At 45.4% G+C, this 25,698-nt stretch overlaps 1 protein-coding gene across 1 annotated transcript in view; it reads right to left on the reverse strand.

Annotated features, from left to right (window-relative positions):
• The window catches only part of RAB10 (RAB10, member RAS oncogene family), a 90,908-nt gene extending 66,935 nt beyond the window's left edge, over positions 1 to 23,973 (reverse strand). Inside the window, exon 1 of the mRNA XM_090031185.1 lies at positions 23,512 to 23,973. Coding sequence (XP_089887311.1) covers positions 23,512 to 23,638 — 127 coding nt within the window. The 5' untranslated portion in view covers positions 23,639 to 23,973. The remainder of the gene's footprint in view (positions 1 to 23,511) is intronic.
• Positions 23,974 to 25,698: the final 1,725 nt, after the last annotated feature.

Consider the following 25,698-nt stretch of genomic DNA (forward strand, 5'->3'; position numbering starts at 1 on the left):
ATTATTCAAAGTGGTAAAGACCGAGGGGGACTGTGAGGAACTACAGAAGGATCTGGAACTACTGACTGAAGGGCAACTAAATGGCAAATGAAATTCAATGCAGACAGGTGTAAAGTGATGCACATGGATAAAAATAATTCAAACTACCTACACTATGATAGACTGTACATTAGATGTTACTACACAGGAAAGATCTGGGAGTCACTGCGAGCTGTTTGCTAAAGGCTGTTACTCAGTAGCCATGAAAAAGGCAAACAAAATGTTAGGGATTATTAAGGGAACTGTAAACAAATTAGAAAGTATTATTATGCTCCTTTATAAATCCATGGTGTGTCCATACCTTGAATACTGTACCCACACCTCAAAAGGGATATAGAAGAACTAGAGAAGGTACAAAGAAGAGCAACACGGAGGATTAGTGGTATGGAGAGTATGAGGAGAGACTAAGTATGTTAGGCCTGTTCAGTTTAAAAAAGAGATACCTGAGAGAGGACATGATAAGAGTTTACAAAATACTAAATGGAAGCCAAACTCAATAGGTATTTATTTACCCTCTCTCACAATGCAAGAACTAGGGGTCAAAAAATGAAGCTAGTAGATAGTAAGTTTAAAACTAACAACAAACTCTTTCACATACTGAATAATTAAAGTGCAGAACTCATTGCCACCCCACCAGATGCAGTGGAAGCTGACAGTTCAGCCAGGTTCGCAAGGGACCAGACACATTCTTGGAGGAAAGGGGCATCAGTTGCTATTGAGTATAGGAGGGAAGGGCACAACCTCTGCATCAGAATTTTCTGAACCTTACATGCTGGGGGCTGCAAGGGAGAGAGGAACAGTGGGGAAAAAAAAAAAAGAAAAAAAACAAAACTTTGATATCCTTAGTTCACTCTCCCTTTCAGCATCCGCTCGCTGCCACTGTGACACAGGAAACTGGATCAGATGAAAGATCCACCTTGTTCAGTAAATGGCAGTTCTTATGTCATCATGCTGAGTTCAGTAATGCTTGGATCCCTTTAACACCATTCTCTGCACTCACCTACTGGGGTAGCACACTTCACAATAGAACCCTGATCTCTCCCAAAGGAGGCGGCAGTAGGATGAGGAAGAGATAATCAGAAATGCTGGCTCCCTGAATCATGGCGGCATTCCCCAAAAGACTCCAATAAGAAGGAACTATTTAGTGACTGAATAGAAAGGAAAAACAAAAACACTTTCAAATAAAGATTCTCAGACCCGACAGGATTCATGCTTTAGGCTTAGGGCAGATCTACAGTTGCCCTCCCTAGCAGCACATGCTTGTTTAGTTTGAATCCAAAATATTTCAATACTACTGTATTTCAGTTCCACCTGGAGCCCTAATCAGAAACCACATGTTCAGCACTAGAGGGCAAAGGCTGAAACAGTAACAATAATTGGGAGCAATAACCTGGTTGAAGCATTGAAGTGACCCAGAGCCAAACCTGGGAACCTAGAGCCTGGCAACATGCAGAGACAGCATGATGCTTTCCTAGTCTGAAATCACAGTAGAAAAAAAATCCCAGCTTTGCTGTATGTATTAATTTCTTTGGAAAACGAGGAGGGGGGATATACAACTGCAGTTCAGCTAAAGAATCTACGGACTTGATCTACAAGTTTACCCTCTCCACTAGTCTTTATGTACATGTTTTTTTCTTCGATTCCATATCTGAACCAGGCAGCTTGTTTTCCTCAAGAGCATGGTTTTTGGAGCTGACAGAATCAATGCAGAAGAGACCATGCCACAAACACGCCACTCTGAACAATGTGAAGGGGAGAAGAAAAGCACAGAATTTTATGAGGTTAGGACCCAAATGGTGAATCCCTAGATGCCTGGTTTACAGTGAACAAAACCAGGCTCAATGCTCGCTAGTCACTCCAACATTTCTTGGACTGCTCCCGTTGCTCGTCAGGTCAGAACAAAGACAGACTGCTCTCAGATCAGTTCCAGGTTTCAAAGACGTACTAGCAAGGGACTTGGGGACAGACTCCCAGGAAGCTCTACTACTTCAATTCAAAACATCAATTCATTTTCCTTGGAGGCTCCAGCCTGGGGCATCCTTAGGCGTGATCTGGGAAGCTTATTAAAAGAGGTAGAAGAGAAAGGGCAGGAGACAAAAACACTAAGACTCACAGTTAGCATCCCTGCTATGCGTTACACCCTCTATATGTAGGGTAACCATACGGCCTGGATTAACAGGGACAGGCCCAGATTTAGACTCCCCCCAGAGGTGATGCAAGTACCTACTTTGGACTCTTAAGAAAGATTTGGATGCCCATCTTGCTGGGATCCTTTGACCCTAGCTGACTTCCTGCCCCTGGGGCAGAGGACTGGAGGACTCTATGATCTTCCAAGGTCCCTTCCAGCCCTAATGCCTATGAAATTTATAAAACTGTCTCAGTGGGAGAAAATTTAAGCCCCGGATTGGCAGGAACTTGGACGCCACAGGGTCAGACAGATCCTGTACCCCAGGCTCTGCTCCAGTGAGAAAGGCACTATGCTCCCAACATCTGCTCTGACTCCAGCAATACCTGCTGTCACATACTGCCCCACCCCCCGATTTCCCTAACATAATTATGGTCATGATCTATATGCAGCCAAAAGGGAAGCTGAGTGGGTTTAGGTGGCAGAGCTCTACAGTCAAACACGTAGCTGTTGGACAGACTTGACGGACAGTCATCCTGGTATCGCTTTGCTCATGGAATGGGGCAACTGCTTGTATGACCTTAGAGCCAGTACAGTTTGCCTGCTTGTTTTGGGGGAGAAGGACAGAAGACACCTTAACCCTCAGTTTCATTGGAGTGTTTAGTCTGATATGCGGTAAGCAGGGGGCAGACCCTTCTTCTGCCCTTTTCTCCATGAAGCCTATAACTTCAGGAGGGACTGCAAAAGGGGCAGCAAAGCTGACAGGATATCCCCAGAAAGTCAGTGCAGCACTGAATTAGGAATCCAGGTAAAACCAAATGATCAGATGTCTAAAAAAGGCTCTGAATTCCCTCCAAGAACTGTGTTAAGGAGGTGGTAGCTAAGCCCATCTACTGCTGGGGGGGAGCAAAAAAAGTCCAAAGAAGCTTCAGGGACAAGGCATGCTCCGGCTGCCAACACTCTGGTTCTGCTCCCAACATCCAGCGAGGCTCAAGTGCTTATTGTAACAGAGCTGCGCATCTTTGCCTAATACTCTTCACAAGTTTAAGTTCAGCCATGTAACCAACAGTGACTCAGCCAACTTCAAATGGAAGTGTACTTAGGGCGTGTGTGTACATAGCATCAACTGTATATATAGTACATAGGTCACACTAAAAAAGAAAACCTGACAGACTACAGGAAACAACTGCAAAATAAACTAGAGTATGATTTCAAGTTCAGTAACTATTATTTCAAACCAACTCCCCACATGGGCACTTGAACCACACAAAACAAGTGTGGAAGAGTTATTCCACAACAGCAAGCTTCAATTATACCAGTCACAACAAAAAGTTTGAGCCAAAGCACCTCAAAAAGGCAAGCCCCTCCAACCCTCCCCCCAAAGCACCATGATATGAACATAACTGCACTAAAATTGTAAGGCAGACAATACACATTTCTCAGTACATAGAGTATCATCAGAACCTTAAAAAAATGGTATGGGTGGAAAGGGAAGGAGAAACAACACCTCCTGACCTCAAAGTTGCACAGACTGAGAGCAAGTTTTGCAGTTTGTATTTGCAGAAAAGACGCATAACATTCTGGCACCTTCTTTAAAGTCCTCATGATTCACTTAACAGATAATACCTGATGCAATAACCAAAGTACAACGTGGAGTGGCAACTTCAGAACCTTGGAAGCAGGAAGTGTCCACAGGAATGTCACTTCTCTCTTTACTACTTGTGCTTGGGCCCTGGCTTTAGATTCAGCTAGGCATGAGATCACACACTTGCTTATTTGTAATTGTGGTTTAGCTTCATAGAACAATATCTGTTCACCTACTATTTCAATTGTCATCCTAAACTTTCTTTTTCTTCCCATCTCACCCGTTTCAGGAGATCCCTCATAGTAGAGGTGATCACTCCCATGGGTCAAGTAAAGGGCTGTACATGAGTCCACTGGTGGCTAAGAAGGCTGCCCGAGAGTCGCAGGCTCTCTGGCAAACACCACAGGTGGTGGTTAAAGGGAGAGTCAGACCATAGATTTCTCAGTCTTGTTTCCTTCTTTCCATGTCTGCCATTTTTCTGCATCCAGGGTGAGACAATTTTCAAAGCAAGATGCGTCTTCTCTCACTAAATTCTAATTAACAGATGTTGATAATCAACACTTCCATACTGGTGGCATTAGTGTCAGTGAGGACACTGGCATTTGTGTAACGATCCTCCCACATTATGCCAAGGAACTTCCGGAGATAGCGCTGGTGATGGCTTTCCAGGCTTGTCAGGTGGTCCTTGCAGGCCACTCAAGCTTCACAGCCGTAGAGAAGAGTTAGGATTATCACAGCCTTATATAGTAGGAGCTCTGCTCAAGTCCTGAAGTTGCAATTGAACACACAATGATTCAGTCTTCTGAAAGCAGAGCTGGCACATCGGATCCTATACTGGCCTCCTTTGAGAGATGGCTGTGTAGGTATGCAAAGTCTTCAATGTCCTCCAGCTCATGTTCATCAATGACTGTCTTTGCTGGGGGAATTAAGTGGCCTGGAGCAGGCTGGTGAAGCACCATTGTTTATCCAATGCTAAGGGTCACTTCCAGGCACCGGTATGCTTGAGAGAAGCAGATAAGGGCCCTTTGCAGATTCTCCTTTGTACATGCAACAACAGCACAATCACCAGCGTACTGGAGTTCCACAATCAAGGTTGGAAGTAACTGGTTTTGCAGAGACAGGAAAGACTGAAAAGGTTCCCATCCACCCTGTACTTTATGCCTATGCCGATGTCATATGGCAGAGGATCACGGATGAGCATCTTGATGACCACAAGAAGGATGGCAAACAGAACTGGTGTGTTCACAAAGCCCTGACTGGAACCAGCCTGAACGGCAAAAACGTAGTGGAGCTACTGCGTAAGAGTAAATCATCTGGTCAGGAAAGAGTCTTAGGATCATGAAAAATTTCCCTGGGCACCCAAACTTCAATTAAAATCTTCCACAGAGCCTCATGGTTAACAGAGGCCAAGGCTTTGGTCAAATCAATAAAGGCTGTATACAGTTCCTGGTGCTGTTCTTGGCATTTTTCCTGGATCTGCCAGACCTGATCTGCCCTGTTTTCAGGCTACGTGCAATACCACACAATTTATCTGCCTCTACATTTACAGAAACAAAGCACTGTACATCCAGCATGTTACAATGTTTAATGATGTACCATACACACCTCTCCCACCAAAGAAGGGCTCTTCAAAACTGGGGGGAATGGAGGTGAAGTGGCCCTAAGTAGGGAAGCTGAACTTTCTTCACGGGATAGGAGCATGCAGACACTGTGCTGTAATGGCTGCCTAGGTGGCCACTACACCTTTCCCGCCCCAGCAAGAAGGGGCAGAGTCCTGTGTTAACTCTCACAAATCCATGGCTATTGCCCAAGTCCTGTAGCTTCTGCCTGAAGCAGCAACTGAGCTGGCTCAAAGGATGTGAGCTGCTGCATGCAGTCTGTAGTCCCCTGATGAGGTCTGTGGTGTGGAAACAACACTGTTATTTACAGTAATAGAGACGTAACAGCCTTGCAAGGGTCTGGGACTTAGTCTTGTCAATCTCCTGCCATACCAGGAAGCTCCTGATACCTCAACCTAGACTGTCTTCTGGGATACCAAAATTCCTGGACAACATGTTTCCAGAAGGACTCTCTCCACCACAGCCTGCCACAGACAGGGTCTTGTCACCCCCCGCCACCCCCTCCCCCACTACTGTACCTTGCAAAATGCAAGGTGCATATCTTATTGGGGGGGGTGTAATACGTGAGAAAATATGGTGATTCATATAGTGTGCCACTGTGCTATGCAGTAGGAAAGAGCTGCACTGGAGTTGCAAGGCATGTACCAAGGGTAACCAGATGCAATGCTAGTCATCATCACTTCCTTGTGTGCCACTGGCTAGAAAAACTAGCTGGCCTTAGCCACATTAGCAGGTGTCACCTATGCACAAGTACAAGTCTGTAATCTAATTATACATGAATGTGTTACTTATACATGTAGTAAATTTAAGTCCTGGTATGAAAAGGTTATTTCTAATCCACAACACCTAGCAACAGCTGTCACCCAGGACAAGTTCTTTCACACTGTATTCCTAACAGCAGGAAGAAAAGCTGAGCTAATCATTTCAGTAACCAAATATTTAATGGATTAGAATTAATATCAGAGTCTGGCCCCTTCCAGTGTAACCCAACGCAAAGATGTTTATCTGGTAATATCTGGCTCAAGACCATAATCTCTGCTTGAAATGCAGCACATCCTCAATCAAAACCGAATGTCTGAAGACTACAGATGCTTGAGCTATACTCAGAAAAGACTTTTGAGAATCCTCCATCTAGCAGAAAATAGCATAACTAGGGATGAACGGGTTCTCCGTCTCCTGGATAAGAAACAGAATGAATTTTGGAGTTTCACTACAAAGGTACAGATTTTGTGGATGATATCTTTTTTTACTGGGACTAGATGCATTGTTGGGATAGACTTATACAAGCTTTCAAAACGCAGTGCATTTTTCTTCAGGTCTTAGTCATTACTGGTAATTTTTCCCCCCTCAAAACTCAGTCATTTTTGTAGTTCCTTTCTCAACTTTTTCAAAGCATTAATACAGCTTGCAGTCTTCCAGCAAGTCTCACTAACACCACATATTTCTGCATACATGTGCATTAGACACATACCATCTCTGCTCCTGCACAACTTCCCACTGCTCACGTATGACAGAACTGCATTGTGAGCTCACATTCAGCTAGTTACCTACCATCACCCTGAAGTATTTTTTCAGCGTCTTAGCATTAAGTATTACTTGCATTCTTTTTTGTTCTGATATTCTGGGATCAGCTAGATGTGGGGCTTCACAAACCACCGAGGCTGCGCTGTATAATCAAAGTGGCCCCTCACTATTACTACTCCAATATCCACGAACTACAATTCAGTATTGGTTTGTATGCAACATGCAGCTTACCACTAGAATGAATGATAAAGTGTTTTCATGTGAGCAGCATATGTTTTAATACAAATCAAGTGCAGATTCAGATGGTTTCACAGAACAGTGTGCCAGATGTGGCTTTTGTAATCTAATCTAACCTCTTCTACCACAGGGCCTCCCTAAATTAATTCATATTTTAAAAACTTTACTTTTTTCTGTTCTTGTTTTTTTCAAAAGATATGACCCCAACACTGCAGCTTCCTTTCTGGATGAAGTGTTTAACCAATTACATTGCACTGTTTTACCAAGCTGCTTCTCTGCCAAGTGGGTTCTGAGCATGAGACAGATCGAGAGAGACAGATAAGCAAGGTTCTTTATGCAACTCAAACTCTGTAAATGCACTGTTAGTATGTGATCATTTGAAGCCTTTTTTTATTAAAAAGATGGGTAATCACATTTAATGAGCAAAATAGATAGTGCTTATTTGATGGAACTACTGCATTTCTTCCCATCCTCCTTCCCCCATCCCCCTCCAGTTTACTACACATCATATTCAAACCCCACTTCACACATAGCTTCCTCACAGGAAGTTTCCTAACTTCACAGGGATTTTTTCTGACACTCATTGCCGTGGTAGGAATAATACATTATTGAACATGGTAACTTCTTGTAAAATGAGGATATATTCATTTCCCCATCTGCTGAATAGGGATCCAAGGCAGACAGACAGTAAGCTCAAAAATATCCCCACTTTATTTTTGGTGCCCAATTTGAATTCCTGTGACCCGATTTTTCTGGATACTTAAGCACTGCACAGCACTTTATATGTTCAAAGTAGATTCACCAGTGACGTAGAATTGCAGCTATAGTTCTACCAGACAGGTTTCAGGGCCCCAAGTTGGACACCCAAGAGAATAAAAGGAAAAGAAACATGAATGCTTCAGATGACATGGATCCCATTTTTCAGGACACAGCATTTGACTGCTGCAGTCACAAAGCCCTTCTTTCCTTTCCTACAATCCTCCATATCATTCACTACACACCTTCCAACTTCTACATGTTAGGCAGGGGCCCTAAAGTCCTGCTCCTTTACTACAGCAGCCCAATTTCAGCCTGGGGGCAGGTCTGCCCTATGTGCATTGAATGAGGCAGAGGTCCCATGAAAATGTATGATTGTATACGAAGAATGTCCATTTATAATTAAGGTTGGGCAGACAACCTTGAATGGAAATCCTAACTTAACATGGACCTCTAATGATGAATTATGAATAGGACCAGAGTCCTACTATAACCAACATACTGCTTTTCTCCTACTTCAAGGACTATAGCAGTGGAACTATCCTAAAACATGGGATTCTGCCCCCACGTGTGCTGCAGAGCTCAAGCAGACATGGGGAACACTGAAAAAACATGAAAGAACAGAATACCCACAGGTACCAGCACTGTCACACAACCCCACAAGTTTAAGTGCTTAATATTAATGTAGCTGTGCAGTGCTAGGAGAAACACAGCATCACTAAACAGATCTGGATCACTGCAGGTTGGTGAAAAGGCATCTGTAGGCAGGATCTTGTAAAGGTGTGCCCCATCTTGGCCGGCTGTTCCCAGCCCTCTCTTGGCAGCTGCCCACAAAAGCAAAGCTTCTCCTCCACCATGTCTCTCAGAGACCCCAGGATGCAGCTTTAGCTATGGTCCATGTCCTATGGATAGTGAAGCAAGTAAGTTCAAGACCTCCCCAAGTTATGGCTGTCACTGAAGGTTTGTCCAGTAAAGATCTAATAAGGGCTGGAGAAACACAGCAAGAAGTGCGGAGATTTGCACTATAGAAGTCATATCACAAAACATTTATATCCATTTAAACAGAACTTCTTGACTCTCCCAAAGCTGTTCTTTTCTTGGAAGTTGTCAGGTTTGTTCAGACTGGGTTAAACAAAACTACAGTTCAGGCTGCTCAATAAGCTGGGTTTTTAAGCAAGCACCCAGTTTCCTGTTACCACCACCTACACAGCCATTTAGCTCTATAAAAATGCATAGTTTCAACACTGAAGTAGCTACTCCATTCAGAGGAATAAAACCTTAGCCATTTTGGTATTCAGGAGATTAAGCCATATATTAAGGCTCCCACAGACAAAAGAGAAGACAAGAGAATAAAAGGAGGTATTTTCTATCTTGTTTTTAGTAGTGGTTTTTGTACACTACAGACCAACATAATAGACAATGAAGTGTTTTATTTTAAGGTGGGAAGACAAGACAAGAGAAAGGAAAAGAGCTCCTAACAAGAAATAAAACTTACTTTGGGAGTTATTGTTCAGCAGCAACAAAGAGCCTGTTAAGGAAAGTTAACACCAGCTGTTCGTGTTTCCTTACTCTCTTCCATTTGTCATATTCCCATTCAGGAAATAGGAAGTTGTGCAACTGGTATCCTTGATCAGCATATACGTTGGAAGGTAGTTTTATGCGACAGCCAGACTTCCTTGTGTATTTGACTACCGAGTCAAAAGGGCTAGTCTGAAAGTCACTGGTAAAAAAAGGGTCTTGAATTCACTAAGTGGAAAGATTAATTTAGGGTAGATAAAACTAGGAAGTGATAGCGTAAATCAAAGCCATCTAGCAGGGATACTGAACTATTTGTGCATGCACACAAAACTAAGTGTTCATACTCTTACACACTTCTTTCACTCGAACAAAACTAAGTTAAGGTAGTTTTCCATATCTCTTCCAAACCACCTAACTTACATTGTTGCCTATACTGTGAAAAGGCCACTTTCATTGCATAGCAATGTAATTCATGCTATTTGCAGAGCACAGAAAGTGTTGCTTTACTGTAACAGTAACGCTGGTCTCCGGCTACAAAAATAAAGGTTATCCATTTTCTAAGAAAGGGAATCTAAACTAATTTAAGCCGGACTGTTAACCAAAATTTAAATAGAAGGATCATTCATTGCGTTTGCCTTAGTAACCTTACTGACACTGACAAAGCAGCAAACATTGTGATCTAAAGGTCATCCAAAAAATCTACTAAGGCACCACAAGGTCGGTAGCTTCTTAGAAGCTGTAAACAGAAGCTTGTCATCTTACCAAATTCTGCTGTCGCAAGTTAGTTCATTAGAGAAAACTAGGAACAAACATAATTTAACAGGAAGGGCTGACTACAGGAACAAGCTTTCAGGAAGGGGTGGATTTTCCAAATCTTTTGATTGTCTTCAAATCAAGACAGTCTCTCTGTTAAACATGCTTTCCTCAAAAAAGTCACTGGGTTTAGTCTAGGGGTAACCGGGTAAACACAGTGACCTATGAAATAATTATTTCTGGTGTTAGATTATGAATTGCAGAGAACACATTTTAAACAACTGCAAAAGAAAATGCAATGTCTTAAAGTTCCAGTGGTGCTCTAGGGGATATTCCCATCTAGCACTCTAATAGAGGAAAGCCTGCAGCCTTCACCCTTATGACACTATGCATATTCATCTCAACATTAAATGACGGTAAGTGCTGCTAGGAACTAACATACTCCCGTGGCATTTCCTGTATCATGGTGGCAGAAGTGAATTTAAAGGCAAACTATTTAGAATTGTTTACAGGACATCTCAACACACACTAATCCCCTACTTCAGAGGCTGGTAACCTTTTCCTAATGGCAGGCCTTGCTTTGTGACCAGCTCCATGGGCTCCCCATCCCTTGCTGCACCACAGCTGATTTCTCACCTCCCCCTGTCACTCACCCTCCTTTGAAAGGCTTATTAGCAAGAGAGACATAGAATGGCTAATTCAGGGAGCAGAGGCTGCAGACCCCTGCACAGACCCAGGATTGCAGGGAGCTGTGCAGGAGAAAGGTAGGATTGGGTAGGACCCCAAGAGATCAGGCACACCCTCTGCTTGTTTTGAGGCAAGATCAGGTGCCACCCCCAAAAGGTTCACCTAGCCTGTTTTCCAAAAACCTCCAATGATGGAGAAAACAGCCCAATTCACCAAGCAAATCAAGGCATAACTGAAATGAAAGTCCCCCCTACTATGAGCACTGTAATAACTGAGCTTCACTCAACTCTAAGACCTGTATATGCTAGGTAGGACAAGCAAGATGGAGATGTAGGTCTTTCCTGCAGAAGAAATGCAAATTAAGACAATTGAAGTGAGCTAGCTCATCAAGCAAAAGCAACCAACACTTGAAACACAGCAGTTGCATTAACAACTTAAAAGGGTTTGTGCAGACCTGACTCAAACTGACAGATTTTGCCTTGCAACAGGTAACTCATAAAAGCAAGGCCTGACCAGGACTACATCTCAGTGCTTTCAATCCAGTTACACCAGACAGTCCTCATCTGCAACAGCACTTATTCAAAACAAGGTTGTGGAAGCAACACACAATCCAGACAGAGGAGCAGCCAAAAATACAGCTAATTTAGACCACCAACACTTTCTGCTTTATCACCTATTTTCCTGACCCCTTACAGAGATAGTCAATTAGATGTAGTTTTTTAAAAAGGGATTACCATCCTCTCACATACAACATGCCCCAAGATAACACACACACACACTTTGTTTTTGAAAGACAATGAAGGAAAAAAAGATTTTTTCAGAGTTATGGCTGCATAGAGCAGGGATAAAGCCAAATCATCAGGTAATCCATCCTTCTTTTCCTGACTAGCAGGGATCCTGGTTTTTTGTTTAAAAACCCCCACAATCTGCTTTTTTCTATGATTAAAATGAAATGCCACTACATATATAGGTATCAGTTGAACACAATGTTTTATTCATATATTTACAATGTTCAAGCAATTTGGAAGCCTACCAGTGCCTCAATCATTATTATAATACAATAAATTCTAAATAGCTATATATTCTGGCATTTGATTTGGGATTTTTTTTATCATAGGAAAAAAAGAGCTCTCCCTGCCCTCTTCACTCACCATGGCATGGGTCCAGCTGTAGCTGTCCCCTCTACTGCTATGTAGCCCTAGTATGGTGATGCCCCTCACTCCCAACCCCCAGCCCCAGTGGTGTCCCCAACTCCTGACCCACAGCCCACCACCCCTCCGGAGCCCCTCAGTCCTGACCTGCTGCCCCTAGGCCCCCAGCGTGTGGGGCAGGGTGGGTGCCCAATCACAGACAATGCCACAAGCGATGCATCAATAGGGCATAGTGGGACACTGCCCCACCAGATCTGCATGTCCACAGCAGGGCATGGGGCTGCAGCCTGGCCAAACTGGCACAGGCTGGAGCCACCTCCGCAGCCCAGTTGGCAGAACCAACATGGGTGGCAAGACTTGCTACTGCTGCCGCCACTGGTAGAGCTGTGGCCCAGCACACAAGCAACTGAAGGAGGTCAAGCTCAGGTGGTTCAGACCATTTAAATTTAGTACACGCCAAATCATATTCTCCAATGCAAAACCCTCAATTCTGAATGATTCTTAATTGATTTACAGGTTTCCCTTGCCAACCGCAGGGGTTAGGTTCCTGAAAGTTCCCATGGCTGGTAAAACAAAAGGCTAATGGGAAAAATGGGGTTAGGGACCCGACTATAAATAATGAAGGAACATAGAGTGTATAAAATTTTTTATTTACCTTTAATATGTTAAAAAAAAGGTTCAATGTTGAGTAGTGGGTCTTTTAAAGAAACTTTAGCACTTCCTAGTGTACCACTTGCAACACTAGTCCTAACAGTAACCTCATTTTTTTTTAATGGTTCTCACAGTGGATTCATTCACACCAAAATGCCTCCCTACATTCTCCACATGCTAGACGATCCAACAACTCCAATTCTGTTTCCAAGGACACCACTTTCCTTGTCCTATTCACAAACTGCTCACCTTCACCACTCACTTGCTTAGAGGCCATGATTAAGGGCAAAATGCAAAAATCACAAAGAAGTCAGGAGATAAATGTGGAGCACCTGCGACTGGATGTTAACAGCATGAAGCAAAACATGAGACTGAGTGTGCGTGAGGAGACTGGAGCACCACAGGTGGCTAGCAAGAGCACGGGTGATTTGAAGTGACAGGTGGTGGGCTGACGCACGGCCACAAAAACTGTGATGGCTCAAAACTGCATACCATGGTAGCCAAAATCATATACAGAATATTAAGTGTAGATACTCAAAACCATGGTTGGCAAAACCATGGTTAGTACAGGTTCCCTTGCTTTAAAAATAAAAGCTATTGTGGGCGAGGAGAGAAAGCTGGAATTACTGGAACCACATGCTGATTTATATTTTGAACACTTGGAACTATACAAGTATCCTTTGCCGATGGACATCACATTTTAGGAGGTTTCTGACACTTAGGTCATGTGCCAAGGAAGCCTCACACAACCTACCCCTCACTTGGCCCTGGCAGACATCGCTACTGAGTGAACTCTAGAAAAGACAGCCCTGTATCAATAGAACTTTCCTGGGGGTTCTTCCCCACAGTAACGGATGTTTGGGATATGGTTCTTCCACAACCTGTTCTTTCTTCCCAGGTCCTTCCTCTACTGTTAGAGGTGGAATACTACCCTGTGCTAGAAAAGGCTTTGGAAGGATAAGTTTTTTTTGATTCTATACTGGAGTGCTCTCCCTTTGCTATCTGAAGTTCGATCAAAAGACCCTATATTATAAGGCCTCTGGCATAAGCATGGCAGCAAGGTGCAAGTAGTCTACATCTGAGTACTTTGCAGGGGAGCAAGCCAGACCACAGATGCTCTATTCCAAATGGAGAGGGATGTGAAACACTATTTTGACATGATCATTTCTCCAGGTTTTTCAAGTCTGAATCAACTATAACCCTAGTGCACTGGTTCTTAACCGTGTTAGATTCACAGCACCCCTCAAAAATAACTGTTTGTAGTATTTGCTTTTTTTTTTTTAAAGAAAGGGGGGGGGAAATGAGAGCAAGTCTTCTGTTGCAGAGAACTGAAGATTGCAACAGGTTAGAAACATTTTTGATGCTATGGATTCCTATTGAAAAATACCTGAGTTTGTTCTGCAAATAATACACAGGAGTTTGCAGAAGGCAATCTTCATAGGAACCCATCCACTTACAGCATGGGCAGGTTTTGTTATGCAAGAACTTCATGGTAACCCTGATATGCATGAGTGCATGGTCTTACCCCATGGTGGAGGAAAGCTAAACAATGGTAGGGCTTCACCATCTTTTATACTGTGAAGTGTCCAGATCACATTGGCAAGAAGTGTGGAGCCTTTCTGCCTTTTCTGTGGAAGAATGAATGGTCTCCTTTTCAGGTTCATCTGAATATTCACTCAGCAACTTCACTAATAACTGCAGTGACAGCCCCTTTGTCTCCTCTGCTTTTACCTCTGGCTTGTTACAGGACATTTTTAATCTTGCTTTCCTGTGTTATAGCTGTAGTGTGCGAGTGAAGAGTTGGGAATCCTAAATATCTCCCTCCAAGTCCGGGTCACTCTTCACAGGCATCCATTTATCTACTAGCCCAGGAAGGCGCCCCCTTTAATCCTTAGAGCATGTTCCTTAGAACATGCATGTGCGCAGTTACTACTGGGTACATCCCTGCTCTCACTAACATCACAAGAATTAGTTTGGCTGCCCATTGCCCTAAACCTGCTGCTACTCTAGTCACCCGACTTTCCTCAACTATTTTATTCCTTCATTTTAACATTCAGTAGGATTCATCAAGGTGTTTGTTTTGTATCTGCTGTGGACAGACACTTACCTCAAGTGACTCTCAACCATGGTGCAACCAGACCTTTTGAAGGGTGCTGGCAAGGTATGAGGAGGTAAATGGATAAGCACAGACTCAGGTTTGCCCTCACCTGGACAATCCCCCATTCCTACTCCCAGGCTCCTCTGCCAGGAAGTAAGCACTGTAATCTATAAATTAGTTTTTGAAATTGGGTGCCATGGACTTCACAAGTTACTGAGGGTGCCTTTGAGCTCAAATGATTGAGAATCACTGGCCTAAATTTCAGGTTCTTAAAACTTTAAAGAACACAAAGCTCTATTTGGTACTTATAGCTGTTTATAGATTTAAACAAGAAAAAAAACATGGTGGGGATAAGAAAAGGAATTGGTATAGCTCAGCATGCCCGGCAAGAACAGGTGTCTAAACTAGTTCCTCCCCAGGGCAACTACCCAATTTTCAGTGCAAATCCAATACATGTAGTATGCCTATACACATGCATGGGGTAGGGAGCAGGAATCAACACCAGATTGAGGTGGTAGACACACAGTTTCTCTACTATTATAAAGGAAACATTGCAGCTTTACATCTGACAATTTTAGGCAGCTCAGAACATAGAATCACCTTCCCCTTGTCACTGGAGTACCCTTTTTTCCCCAGAAGGTCATAAATGCAGGGACAAAGGAGATTTTAATGGCTTTTACCAATCTCCTTTTTTAACCTACTAAAGTATACATCATGAAGTCTGTAAGAAATGTGACACTCTAGAACCCTTGGTTCAGAGATTATACCTTTTATTATACCAACTAAGAAATTGTAAGAAAAAAAAAAAAAATCTTTTCTGCAAGCTTTTGGGTGCACACCCTTCCCCAAGCTCAGGTAAAATTAAAGATGGTAAAAAGTCCCCATAGATAGAAAATAAAGTATCATCTCTGAACCTACGGGGTTTTGCATTTCTTTTCATCTCAGCCCAACACAGCTACCAAATACATCCCATCTTGAAGTCTGATGCTCAAAATTTGTGCTCAATATTTTTAGAACTAGGTGCAAACCACCTAACCACACGCTTAAAATAATATTACAAACCTTGTTTAAGTCTGACCATATGAGCTGACAGCAGAAGTGTCAAGACTGCAGGACATTCAGAATTCAAGTTTCCATTTAAACATCTTTCTAGACCTTACAGCTGCAGACGAACAGAGCTCATGTTTGGAAGGTTAACAGATGCAGTAATGTCTACAGACAGCCTAAAATAATGCCTCAGCTGCGAGCATTCCTGTCTTCCTCTTTCCCCCCATTAATATAAATAATATTTATTTATAGTGGACTAACAACTTGATAAGTCCAATGATGATTCAATGTCAACATTAATTTTGGAGGATGAAATGGAGATGTGAGAAACTGGGAATTACTAGGCAGAAATATACAAGAGAAGGCAATACACAATTACAGGAAAGAGAGATAGAGGATGAGGAAGAAAGAAAATGAGGGAGAAACAACAATGGGCCTAACACGAAATGCATGTTTTCCTCACTGACACTTTCGTTACCCAATAAGGAACTGAACAAATACAGCATCTGGTTACGCAGCAATACTGGATGATGTCAGTAGAAGACCTGTATAGAGATTGACAGGGCATCAGACGACATCCCAATGTCTTACTGAAAAAGTGTGCAGTTCCTGATCCATGACTATAAACCAGCACTTCTCCCCCAGATGTGAGATACCCCTGACCTAGAGAATGTTAATGACTTCACTCACTCACTCACTGTGAAACAGGGTGCCATGAACTAACCAAAGAGCAAAGAGGTAAGCTTAGGATCATCAGACTTTTAGAGGTTTTGCTTCTTTGGCTTCCCTCTACATAAACATCCCTGTGCAAACATGGCCAAAGGCTCCTTTCCATCCAGATTCAATGTCATTTGAGTGTGTTTAGTCCCTTTGGAGAGGTGGGAATGAAAATAATAGATGGACACTGATAAAGCACCTCAGTACTCAAAGACAGATGCTCAATTCATAGATGTTAGGGGCTGGAACAGACCTCTCGAGATCATCAGGTCCAGCCCCTGCCCTGTGCTTGGACAGGAAAGACTGCTGGGGACAGATGACTCCAGCAAGGTGTGCATCCAGACATTTTTTGAAGATATCCAGAGTAGGTGACTGTACCACCTGTGGAGGAAGTCTGTTTCAGACCCATAGATTCATAGATGCTAGGGTTGGAAGGGACCTCAACAGATCATCAGGTCTGACCCTCTGCTTGGGCAGGAAAGTGCTGGGGTCAGATGACCCCAGCCAGATGCCTACCCAGCCTTCTCTTAAAGACCCCCGATGTAAGGGAGAACACCACCTCCCTTGGAAGCCTGTTCCAAATTCTGGCCACCCTGAACGCTCAAGTTGTAAAGAAGTTTTTCCTTATGTTTAATCTAAAGCAGTCTTCTAGAAATTTATGACCATAAGTCCTAGTCTTCCCCTGGGGAGCCCTGATGAACAGACATTCTTCCAGTCCTTGATATTCACCTCTTATATAATTTATAGGCAGCCACCAAGTCCCTTCTGAGTCTTCTCTTCTCCAGGCTGAACAGATCCATGTGTCTCAGCCCATCATATGGCCTGCTCTCTATACCTCTAACGATATGTGTAGCTCTCCTTTGGACCCTCTCCGCATCCTTCCTGAAGTGTGATGCCCAGAACCGGATGCAGTACTCTAGCTGCAGTCTCGCCAAGGCCAAGCAGAGCTAGAGGATGACATCCTTAGTTTTGCCTGACATGCATCGGTAGATGCATGCCAGTGTTTTGTTCACTCTGCCAGCTACAGCATTGCACAGGCGGCCCATGTTCATTCTGCAGTCCATCAAGACCTCCAAGTCTCTTTTGGTCATGGTGCTAGTAGGCATAGCACTACCGAGCCTGTAACCATGTTTTCCCAGGGGGAGCCTATTTTGCATGAGGACACTTCCAAAGAGCTTAGCGCATAAAAACAAAAGATGGATGGACACGGACAGAGAATTCAAAGAAATGGCAAGACAACCATCAGCATGATGAGCAGTGGTCCTAGCAGCAGCAAGCCAATTCTTATATTTGTATATGCTGAACCCAAAAACACAACATTTTCCAAACTCTGTAGTACCACCTCTTACCCACACACATAATATGCTTCTAACTGCTATCTGTAATTCAGTGGTTCTCAGGCAACGCACCCCTCATTTGACTTGAAGCACCACTTGGAAAATACCTGGTCTTAGTTTTCACTCATTTCTTAACTGTTGCAACATAAAACAATTATTCTGTTGTAAAGAACTAAGAGAGAGACCACAACAGGGCAGGATGTTTTTAACACTATGAATTCCTACTTGAAGTCTGCAGGTTTACATTGTAAACCTAACAGTGTTAACATTGTGTGGTACCCTTGAAAGGATTTCACCATACACCAAGACTCCACAACACCATGGTTGAGAAATCACTGCTGTACTCATTCCCTGCCTCCTTCCTCCACCTTCACTTCAGTGGTAAGTAACAAAGAGGGCATAAAAAACCCAAAATCTGGGAAGTCTCATTATGCTAACCTTGCTTTGATATCTAGGACTTCCTTTAAAACTTTCTTCAAAAAGTTAAAATGTACCCAGATAACCACGCTTGAGGATTACAGTACATTATGTTGAAGACTGCTCAAAGCTCCATTATTGTAGCGAACTACCAGTTTCGTTTCAAGTCTGTATCTCCTAATGAGTACAAGCATCAGCTGTAACCACCAAAGTTACATTACTTCCTCCCAATATAGATTAAAGAACTGTGCTAAAAAGAATACAATCCTGTACACTGTGCAATCCTGCAGCTCTGGAATAATCAAGGCTACAGTTTAGTTTTCAGTGTTGTTTAGCTCCTGCTCGCCAAAAGTCACGTTGCTTTGTCTCCATAAGAGAAATTCCAAAATTTTTCAAGGCCGCTCAAGAGGATTACTTATATTTTTGCTTAATTTAATCATTTTAGGTGCTAATGCAAGGTGCTTCTCCTCCAGAAGCAATTTCTTTTTTTTCCTATAATCCAGTTTTACTCAAACCTAGTCAGATTCCTGCAGACCAACACCATAGGTGTTTCAGCTGAAATTTAGCCATGTATCTTTAAGACTGCAGCAACTGAGTGGAGCTGGTCCATTTGTGGCAAATTTTAGGGAACAAAAGTGTATACTAAAATGAAAGCTACCAAAAGTCTTGTCAAAGCTGAACAGAAATCAAAATAATGTTCTCTACAGAGAAGTTGCCCCAGGACTGTTAAAAAACAACAACAACAAACAACATACATTACAACAGACAGTTTACCCCTTCCAATGGGTCATTCACAGCTTACTTCAAATAAGTCATGAAGCTTTTGAAGATAAGGTCCTTGGTCTATTCAGGGAGGTTATGATGACTTAGGGATTCTTGCAGGAGGGCCATTTAGATTATTTTTAGCATCTCAAGGCTGGGTAATGAAATTCATACACATAAACCTCACCTCACACAAGTTTAACTCCAGTTGGGACAGTGATTGGAACAAAATGCTCTGTAGTCTATTGCTAAAAATAAAAGTATGCTAAATTATAGCCAGATAAACAGATACCAGTCATTACATTTTCTCTGTCAAATAACAAAGTCCTTATTCAATTTAAATAGAAAGGGTAAATAAACCACTGCTTTGTACAGTGAGCAACAAATCAAACTAGAGGTATACATCACTGCATCCTTATTTACACATGGATGTAAAACCAGTTTGGTTCCATTATTTCACATGAGATGAACAGACATAACATACTCAAGGCCCACCATTTGCAATATGACTATTAAAGTCAAGAGTCCTGAAAATAAAAATAAAATACCCATTATTCACTCAACACTGCATTTGGTATGTTTTGAGGTCTGCTGAGAACCTTGGATATTTCACCACAGCAATATGAATTAAAAGAATACCAGGCAACAGAGTATCTGGGGGTTATTTTGTTAGTATAGTTTTGTCCAATAAACTAGCAGCCCTGTGAGCATTGCCCACTGTACTTAGAAGGGACTTGGGAGTTACCAACTCCCTGTTGCACCAGACAGACAGTATCAGTGAACTGGAGTGACCCACCATTGCTCCAGAACCTGTGAGATCCAGTCACAATACCACAAGGTGTCCCACAAAGGTAGGATCACAATAAAACAAACACTTGTGGGTACTACACCACAGCCAATACCAGAAGAGTCACACTGATGCTAGAGCAGTGGTTCTCACTGTTTTTTGGACTAGGACCCATCTGTAAACTTCAATGGCAAGTCCCAAGTCAGTGTCCCTCACTCCCAGCCCACGGCCCCCCAACTCCAGGCCCCAGCCCCACCACGTGTGGGGCACAATGGGGTACCCAAGCAGTCCCTTGCATGCTGGAAAAGGCCACAGTTTCCCACATTTTTTTCCTTTAAAGGAGAATTCATTTATAAAGTTTGTTTGCAACCCTTCTGTATATTCTTGTGACCTGCAGTTGGGTCATGACCCACAGGTTGAGAAATGCTATGCTAGAGCAATGGGTGGATTTTAGACAGTCATTAGTCTGGGAAGACCAAGAAACTATAGCTAGAAATCTAAGTTAGCAGGGACCCATCTTCAAGAAATTACTCCGCTGTTTTGAATGTTAACATAATGCAGGATGCAGAACAGTACTTACACAAGTAAGTATAAAACTTAGCTCTTCCAAGACTTTAAGATCCCCCCTCCCCCGACACAGTGTGGGTCTGTTTAGAAATGCCCTTGAACAGTCCTCTCCCACCCCCTATCTGCACTTCCCTGCTTTCATTTCTAGCATCCATACAGTAAACAAATGCTCCCTAGAAATGACTAGGGGAGCAGTATGTTTTCTGACATCTTTTTTACAATTTGGCAAATCGAGAAAAAAAACATGTGAAAAACTGGCTTGCTGCAATCTACCAGAAAACTGTTCCACAGATGGCAGTTTATGACTCTCTAATCACGGTGCTATCAAGGATGCTCAAATGCCACACAGCATTTAGACATTTAGTTTCCAGACAGCTAGTCAGTTCAGTCTGAGATAGGGCATTCTTCTGAGAGCATACTATGCACTGCAAGAGAAATCAGATTCTTAGCAGAAGGTTCAGAAGTACCCAAGTACCCAAATCCCATGAACTAACTCCCACTGGGACTTCAGCACCTCTGGTATCTTAAGCACATGATTCAAGAACACGCCCATAACCTAAAAAGGGAGTAGAGATTCTGAGTCTACATCAGAGGAGTAATGAAAATTTTCTGAAGCATGGCTACAGCAAAAACTGCCACCTCAATATCACCAAATTCTTAAATGGTGATGGCTTTTGTATTTGCTTGTTAATAATCCATGTCTCTCAGATGCGAGAAGTAAATTCCGCTTATTTTCACAAATTCAGATAAATGCATGCCAAATAAAGGTAGCTATGGCCACTCTGAAATATGTTCATATTTGAACAATGGCCCTTTCCTTTAGCTCCATGGCAGAAAGTGGTCAGAGTGAATGCTCAGGCCAGAAACACAATCAAGATTTCCAAGATAGAACAATTAAGCTGAGGCCCACAGAGTTAAGCCCTATATCTAGCTATTTCACAGTCTTGCAAAGTTTGACAAGCCTGCAAAGACTGAAAAAGCTGCAGTGAAGAGCAAAAGCAAGCATGTGAGAAACACTACATTCGAGCTTTGATTAGGAGTTGTACTGGTCTGACCAGGACTGCACTAAACAGCTCCTAACTATCCTTATGTCTACTAATATTGATATTTCAGGGTTGTGCGATTGATCCTCTGTGCTCCCTGACCCAAGATGAGCAGCTGTGGTAACAGTCAAGCATTCAAGTTAAGCCCATCAAAGGGCATCACAACTCCAAACACCAGTCCCATCTGAAAGATGAGACTCCTATTTACACATGGTATGCATCTATATACACTGTGCCAGTACGTACTTAAAGGTGGAGGTTTAAAATCCTCTGGAATTGGTACAGCATAACCAGGCTAAGCTCCTGACCCCAGGTACATCTACAGAACAACCAGGGGGGAAAAAAGAGCACGTGGCAGCATCTGTTCAAAGGGAAAGCATTTGGGGAACAAGATCTGGTCAAGAGTGTAGCAAGATGTAGAAGAGAAGGTCTTAGGAAACATACTTTCCTCTTAAGGCAAGAAAACAAAAGCTTGTCCATCTACGGGAGGGATGGTGGGAAGGGGACTTCCCACACAGAAAGAGCGCTTTAGTATATGCCAGGGACAGATCTTGGGGGAGCTTGCTCACCACAAAGTGAGGCTAGAACACACTGGAAGTTAAACCCCACCCAAAAGTCTCCAAAGTAGCAAAGACAGCATCCGGGGATATCATCGCTCCAGCCATTTCACACACGCTAATGGGCAGGGATTACATGCAGGAGGAATCCCAGCAGGGTCCTGAGGCCCCTGGCACAGACAGGGAAGGAGTCAGGCTGCCAGTGCAGCACTCATGGCTGGAAAAAGGAAAGGGCTTCCTCAGGCTTAGTCACAGAGGGTGGAGCACGGCTTGCGCTGGGAAATGCAAAGGCTGGGAAATGCAAAGGATTCGGTGTCATGTCAGCCATCAATAGCAGCAGGAATTGAGGTTGTGCTGAGCATGCCCCAGGCAACCCAGATTCCGATAAGTAATAATAACCCAAAATGAGGAGACAGGGGCAGGAGGATCCCCTGCACCTCCCAGTCCACGCCTTTAAGAGGGGACGTGATAAGAGGCAGTGATTCTCCCAGGGAGAGCATGCAGCCAGGGAAGGGACCCTGCAGCAGGGTAGGGAGAGGAACTGGGTGCCAGAGGAGGACACCCTGAGGCATGGAGACACTGGGTCCAGCCAAGAGCAGCAGCACAGTATGGAGAGGTCCCCAGGGCAGGGAGATCCAGGCTCCTGGGGGAGGTCAGACTGAGGGACAGGGGAGGAGCAGCAGTGGTGGGAGGTCAGACAGAGGGACAGGATGACGGGTGGGGGAAACAGATGGAGGAGTGGGGGAGACAGCATGATGAGGGGGTCCAGCTGAGGAGTGGGGGAGGGGCAGTGTGAGGAGGACAGTCAGACCCCATGGGGGGGCTCTAGCTGAGAGATGGGGGAGGGGCAGCACAGTGGAGGGAGCGGTGTGGTGAGAAGGGTCAGACCCCACTGGAGGGGTACAGGGAGCGGGGCTGGGGATGGGGCTCAGGCTGAGGGGTAGGAGAGGGGCAGCGTGGTGCAGGGGCTGGTGGGAGTGGCAGTCAGATCATGGTGGAAGCATCATTTCCTAGTGTGAGGCCAGGCTGAGGGGCAGTGTCCAAGGGGCACAGCATGGCACAGGAAGGTCAAACCCTTATGGGAGGAGGGCAGCATCATGGTATATAGAAGTGGACCAGACCCGGGTCATTTCCCAGTTGTGGGGCTCAGGCTGAAAAGTGGGGAAGGGGCGGAACCACAGCATGGCACGGGGGCATCACATCCTAATGTGAGGGGAGGGGCAGGAGTCAGGCTGAGGAGGGAGGGGATCATTTGTTGGGGGGGGGGGGGGGTGAAGAATTGGAGAAGACAACAGGAGGGGATCAGATCTGGGCATTTCCCAGTGGAGGATGGTCAGACTGAGGGGTGAGGAAGCAGACAGCAAGGGGGGGGGGTCAGACAAGCTGAAAAGAGGTAATTTTCCGGTGGGGGAGGGGCAATGAGGAAGGGAACAGCAAGGGGGCATCAGACCCTGGTGGGGGAGGGGCAGCGAAGCTGAAAGGGGTCATTTTCGGTGGGGGATGGGTGGGGCGGAGCCCAGCGGCGCTCACCCACCGATGGTAGAGATGAAGGTGGTGTTGAAGGCGTCGTCGGAGAAGCGGAAGAGCACGCAGGTCTTGCCCACGCCCGAGTCGCCGATAAGCAGCAGCTTGAAGAGCAGGTCGTACGTTTTCTTCGCCATGGGGCCCCCCGCCCGCCCGGCCCGGCCCCGCGCTCCCCGGGCCTTGCAGCGCCCGCCTGCGCCTGGGGGGGGGCGGCACAAAATGGCGGCCCCGGCGACTCGGCCTCGGTCGCTCGCTCCCGGCCCGGCCCCGGCTCCGGTCCGCTGCTCAGGCGCTCGCCGCCCCCGGCCGCATCCCCCGGCCCGGCCCGGCCTCGCCTCGCCTCGCTCCGCGGACGCGCCTCAGGCGGCTCCTCACAGCCGTTGCGCGCGCAGCCGCTAGCCGACGTCGGAGGGAGTTGACGCGTTGACGTTACGAGGGGACGACGCCTGGACGTTCGCCGCGCCGGGGCGGGACTTCTGGGGGGAGGAAGTCCTGCCCCCTTGCCGGGGCCGGAGCCAGCGGATTGGTTCAAGATGGGAGAGGTGGGGGAGAGGGGGTGATGTCACCGCAGGGCAGCGCGCAGGCGCAGAGGGGAGGCCGCCGTGGCGGCGCCCCCTAGGGGTTGTCTGCGGGCCACGTGCTGCTCAGGTGGGTGCGCGCGCACGTGGGTGCCCAGGGAGGGATCCCTGTGCTGCCCCTTTCCCCCAGGTCCTAGTGTCCCTCCTCCCCAGTGCCTAGTGCATGCTGGCAATGCTCGGGGGAACCCTGCCTCTACTGCCCTTTGCCCCCCAGGTCCTAGTGCCCCTACCCCAAAGGCCCAGTGCCCCTTGTCCCCCAGGGCCTAGTGCCCGTTACCTCCCTCTGTACGGGGCAAGTGGGGGCATTGGAGGCGTTTCCTGCTGGGGTGATATGCAGGGCCAGCGCCTGCAGCAGCTGGGGTGCAGGGAGGGAGGCTTCACACTGGGTGTGCCTCAAATCGCCCCTTGGAGGGAGCTGGGCGCTGGCACGACAACCAGCTCGCTCAAGAACCAGCCCGCACAGCAGAGCTGGCCACGGAGCGGCTGGCCACTGTCGGCTTGTGAACAGAGAAAGAGGCTCATGGGCCTCTTAGAGCATAAATCGTTCTGGATGAGTGCACCCCCTGGACCTCTGGACCTGATGACAGAATCGCACAGCTGCTTGGTGCATGAGGGGGTTTGCACCTCCTTCAGGTTGTGTCCTTGGAGGTTTTGAAGAACCGGGTAGACAAAGCCTTGGCTGAGATGATGTAGTTGGGGCTGGTCCTGCTTGGAGCGGGGGGTTGGACTAGATGTGACCTCCTCAGGTCTCTTCCAACCTGAATTTTCTATGATTCTGACATGAAGGTCTTGAAAAACACGTGTTTTAAAGTAAATCTGACTGAAGCACTGACAGTTGATGAAGTTAAATGCAGCAAGTGCCAAGAACGAAGTAAAAGTGACACCGTGTCAGAACATAGAATCACAGACAATGAAGGTTGGACGGGACCTCAGGAGGTCACATCTAGTCCAAAGCAGGACCAGCCCCAACTACATCATCCCAGCCAAGGCTTTGTCTACCCAGGGCTTCAAAACCTCCAAGGATGGAGACTCCACCACCTCTCTGGGGAGCCTGTTCCAGTGCTTCACCACCCTCCTCGTGAGAACGTTTTTTCCAATATTCAACTTAAACCTCCCTTGCTGCAACTTGAGGAGTGCTACATGAGGGTTATCAGGTCTCTTCATGTAGATCAAGGGTGTTAAACATACCGCTCATGGGCTTACTGGCCCCTAGAGCCCCGCCATCCAGCCTCTGGTGCTGCCCCTTTGACTTGCACACTGTGCCGTCCGGCCCTGCGGCACTTGTTGGGGCTGGGTCCCAAGTCCCATGCACTGGACCAGGCATGCAGGCTGGGGGTCCGTGGCCTTGATCTGGCCTGTGGACTGCCCCGCACCAGTCATGCAGCCTGCGAGGTCACATGAGTTTGACACCACTGACAGACATATATGAAATTGTTGGAAATGTGCAGAGGATGTTGTTCCATAATACCAAGCAGTACGAGGGTGGATGTGCTAAAAATAATCCACGGTAACCAGCTGAGAAGTATATGAGCAGAGCCCAAGATGGCCTGTTCTGTCCAAATTTGAGAACTGCTACTGAAGTCTGAAATCTGCTGAGCCTCCACTGAAAACACGTGAGA

Source organism: Crocodylus siamensis, chromosome 1 (genome assembly GCF_052110815.1).
Source record: "Crocodylus siamensis isolate JL-2025a chromosome 1, ASM5211081v1, whole genome shotgun sequence".
NCBI classification, from domain to species: domain Eukaryota; kingdom Metazoa; phylum Chordata; order Crocodylia; family Crocodylidae; genus Crocodylus; species Crocodylus siamensis.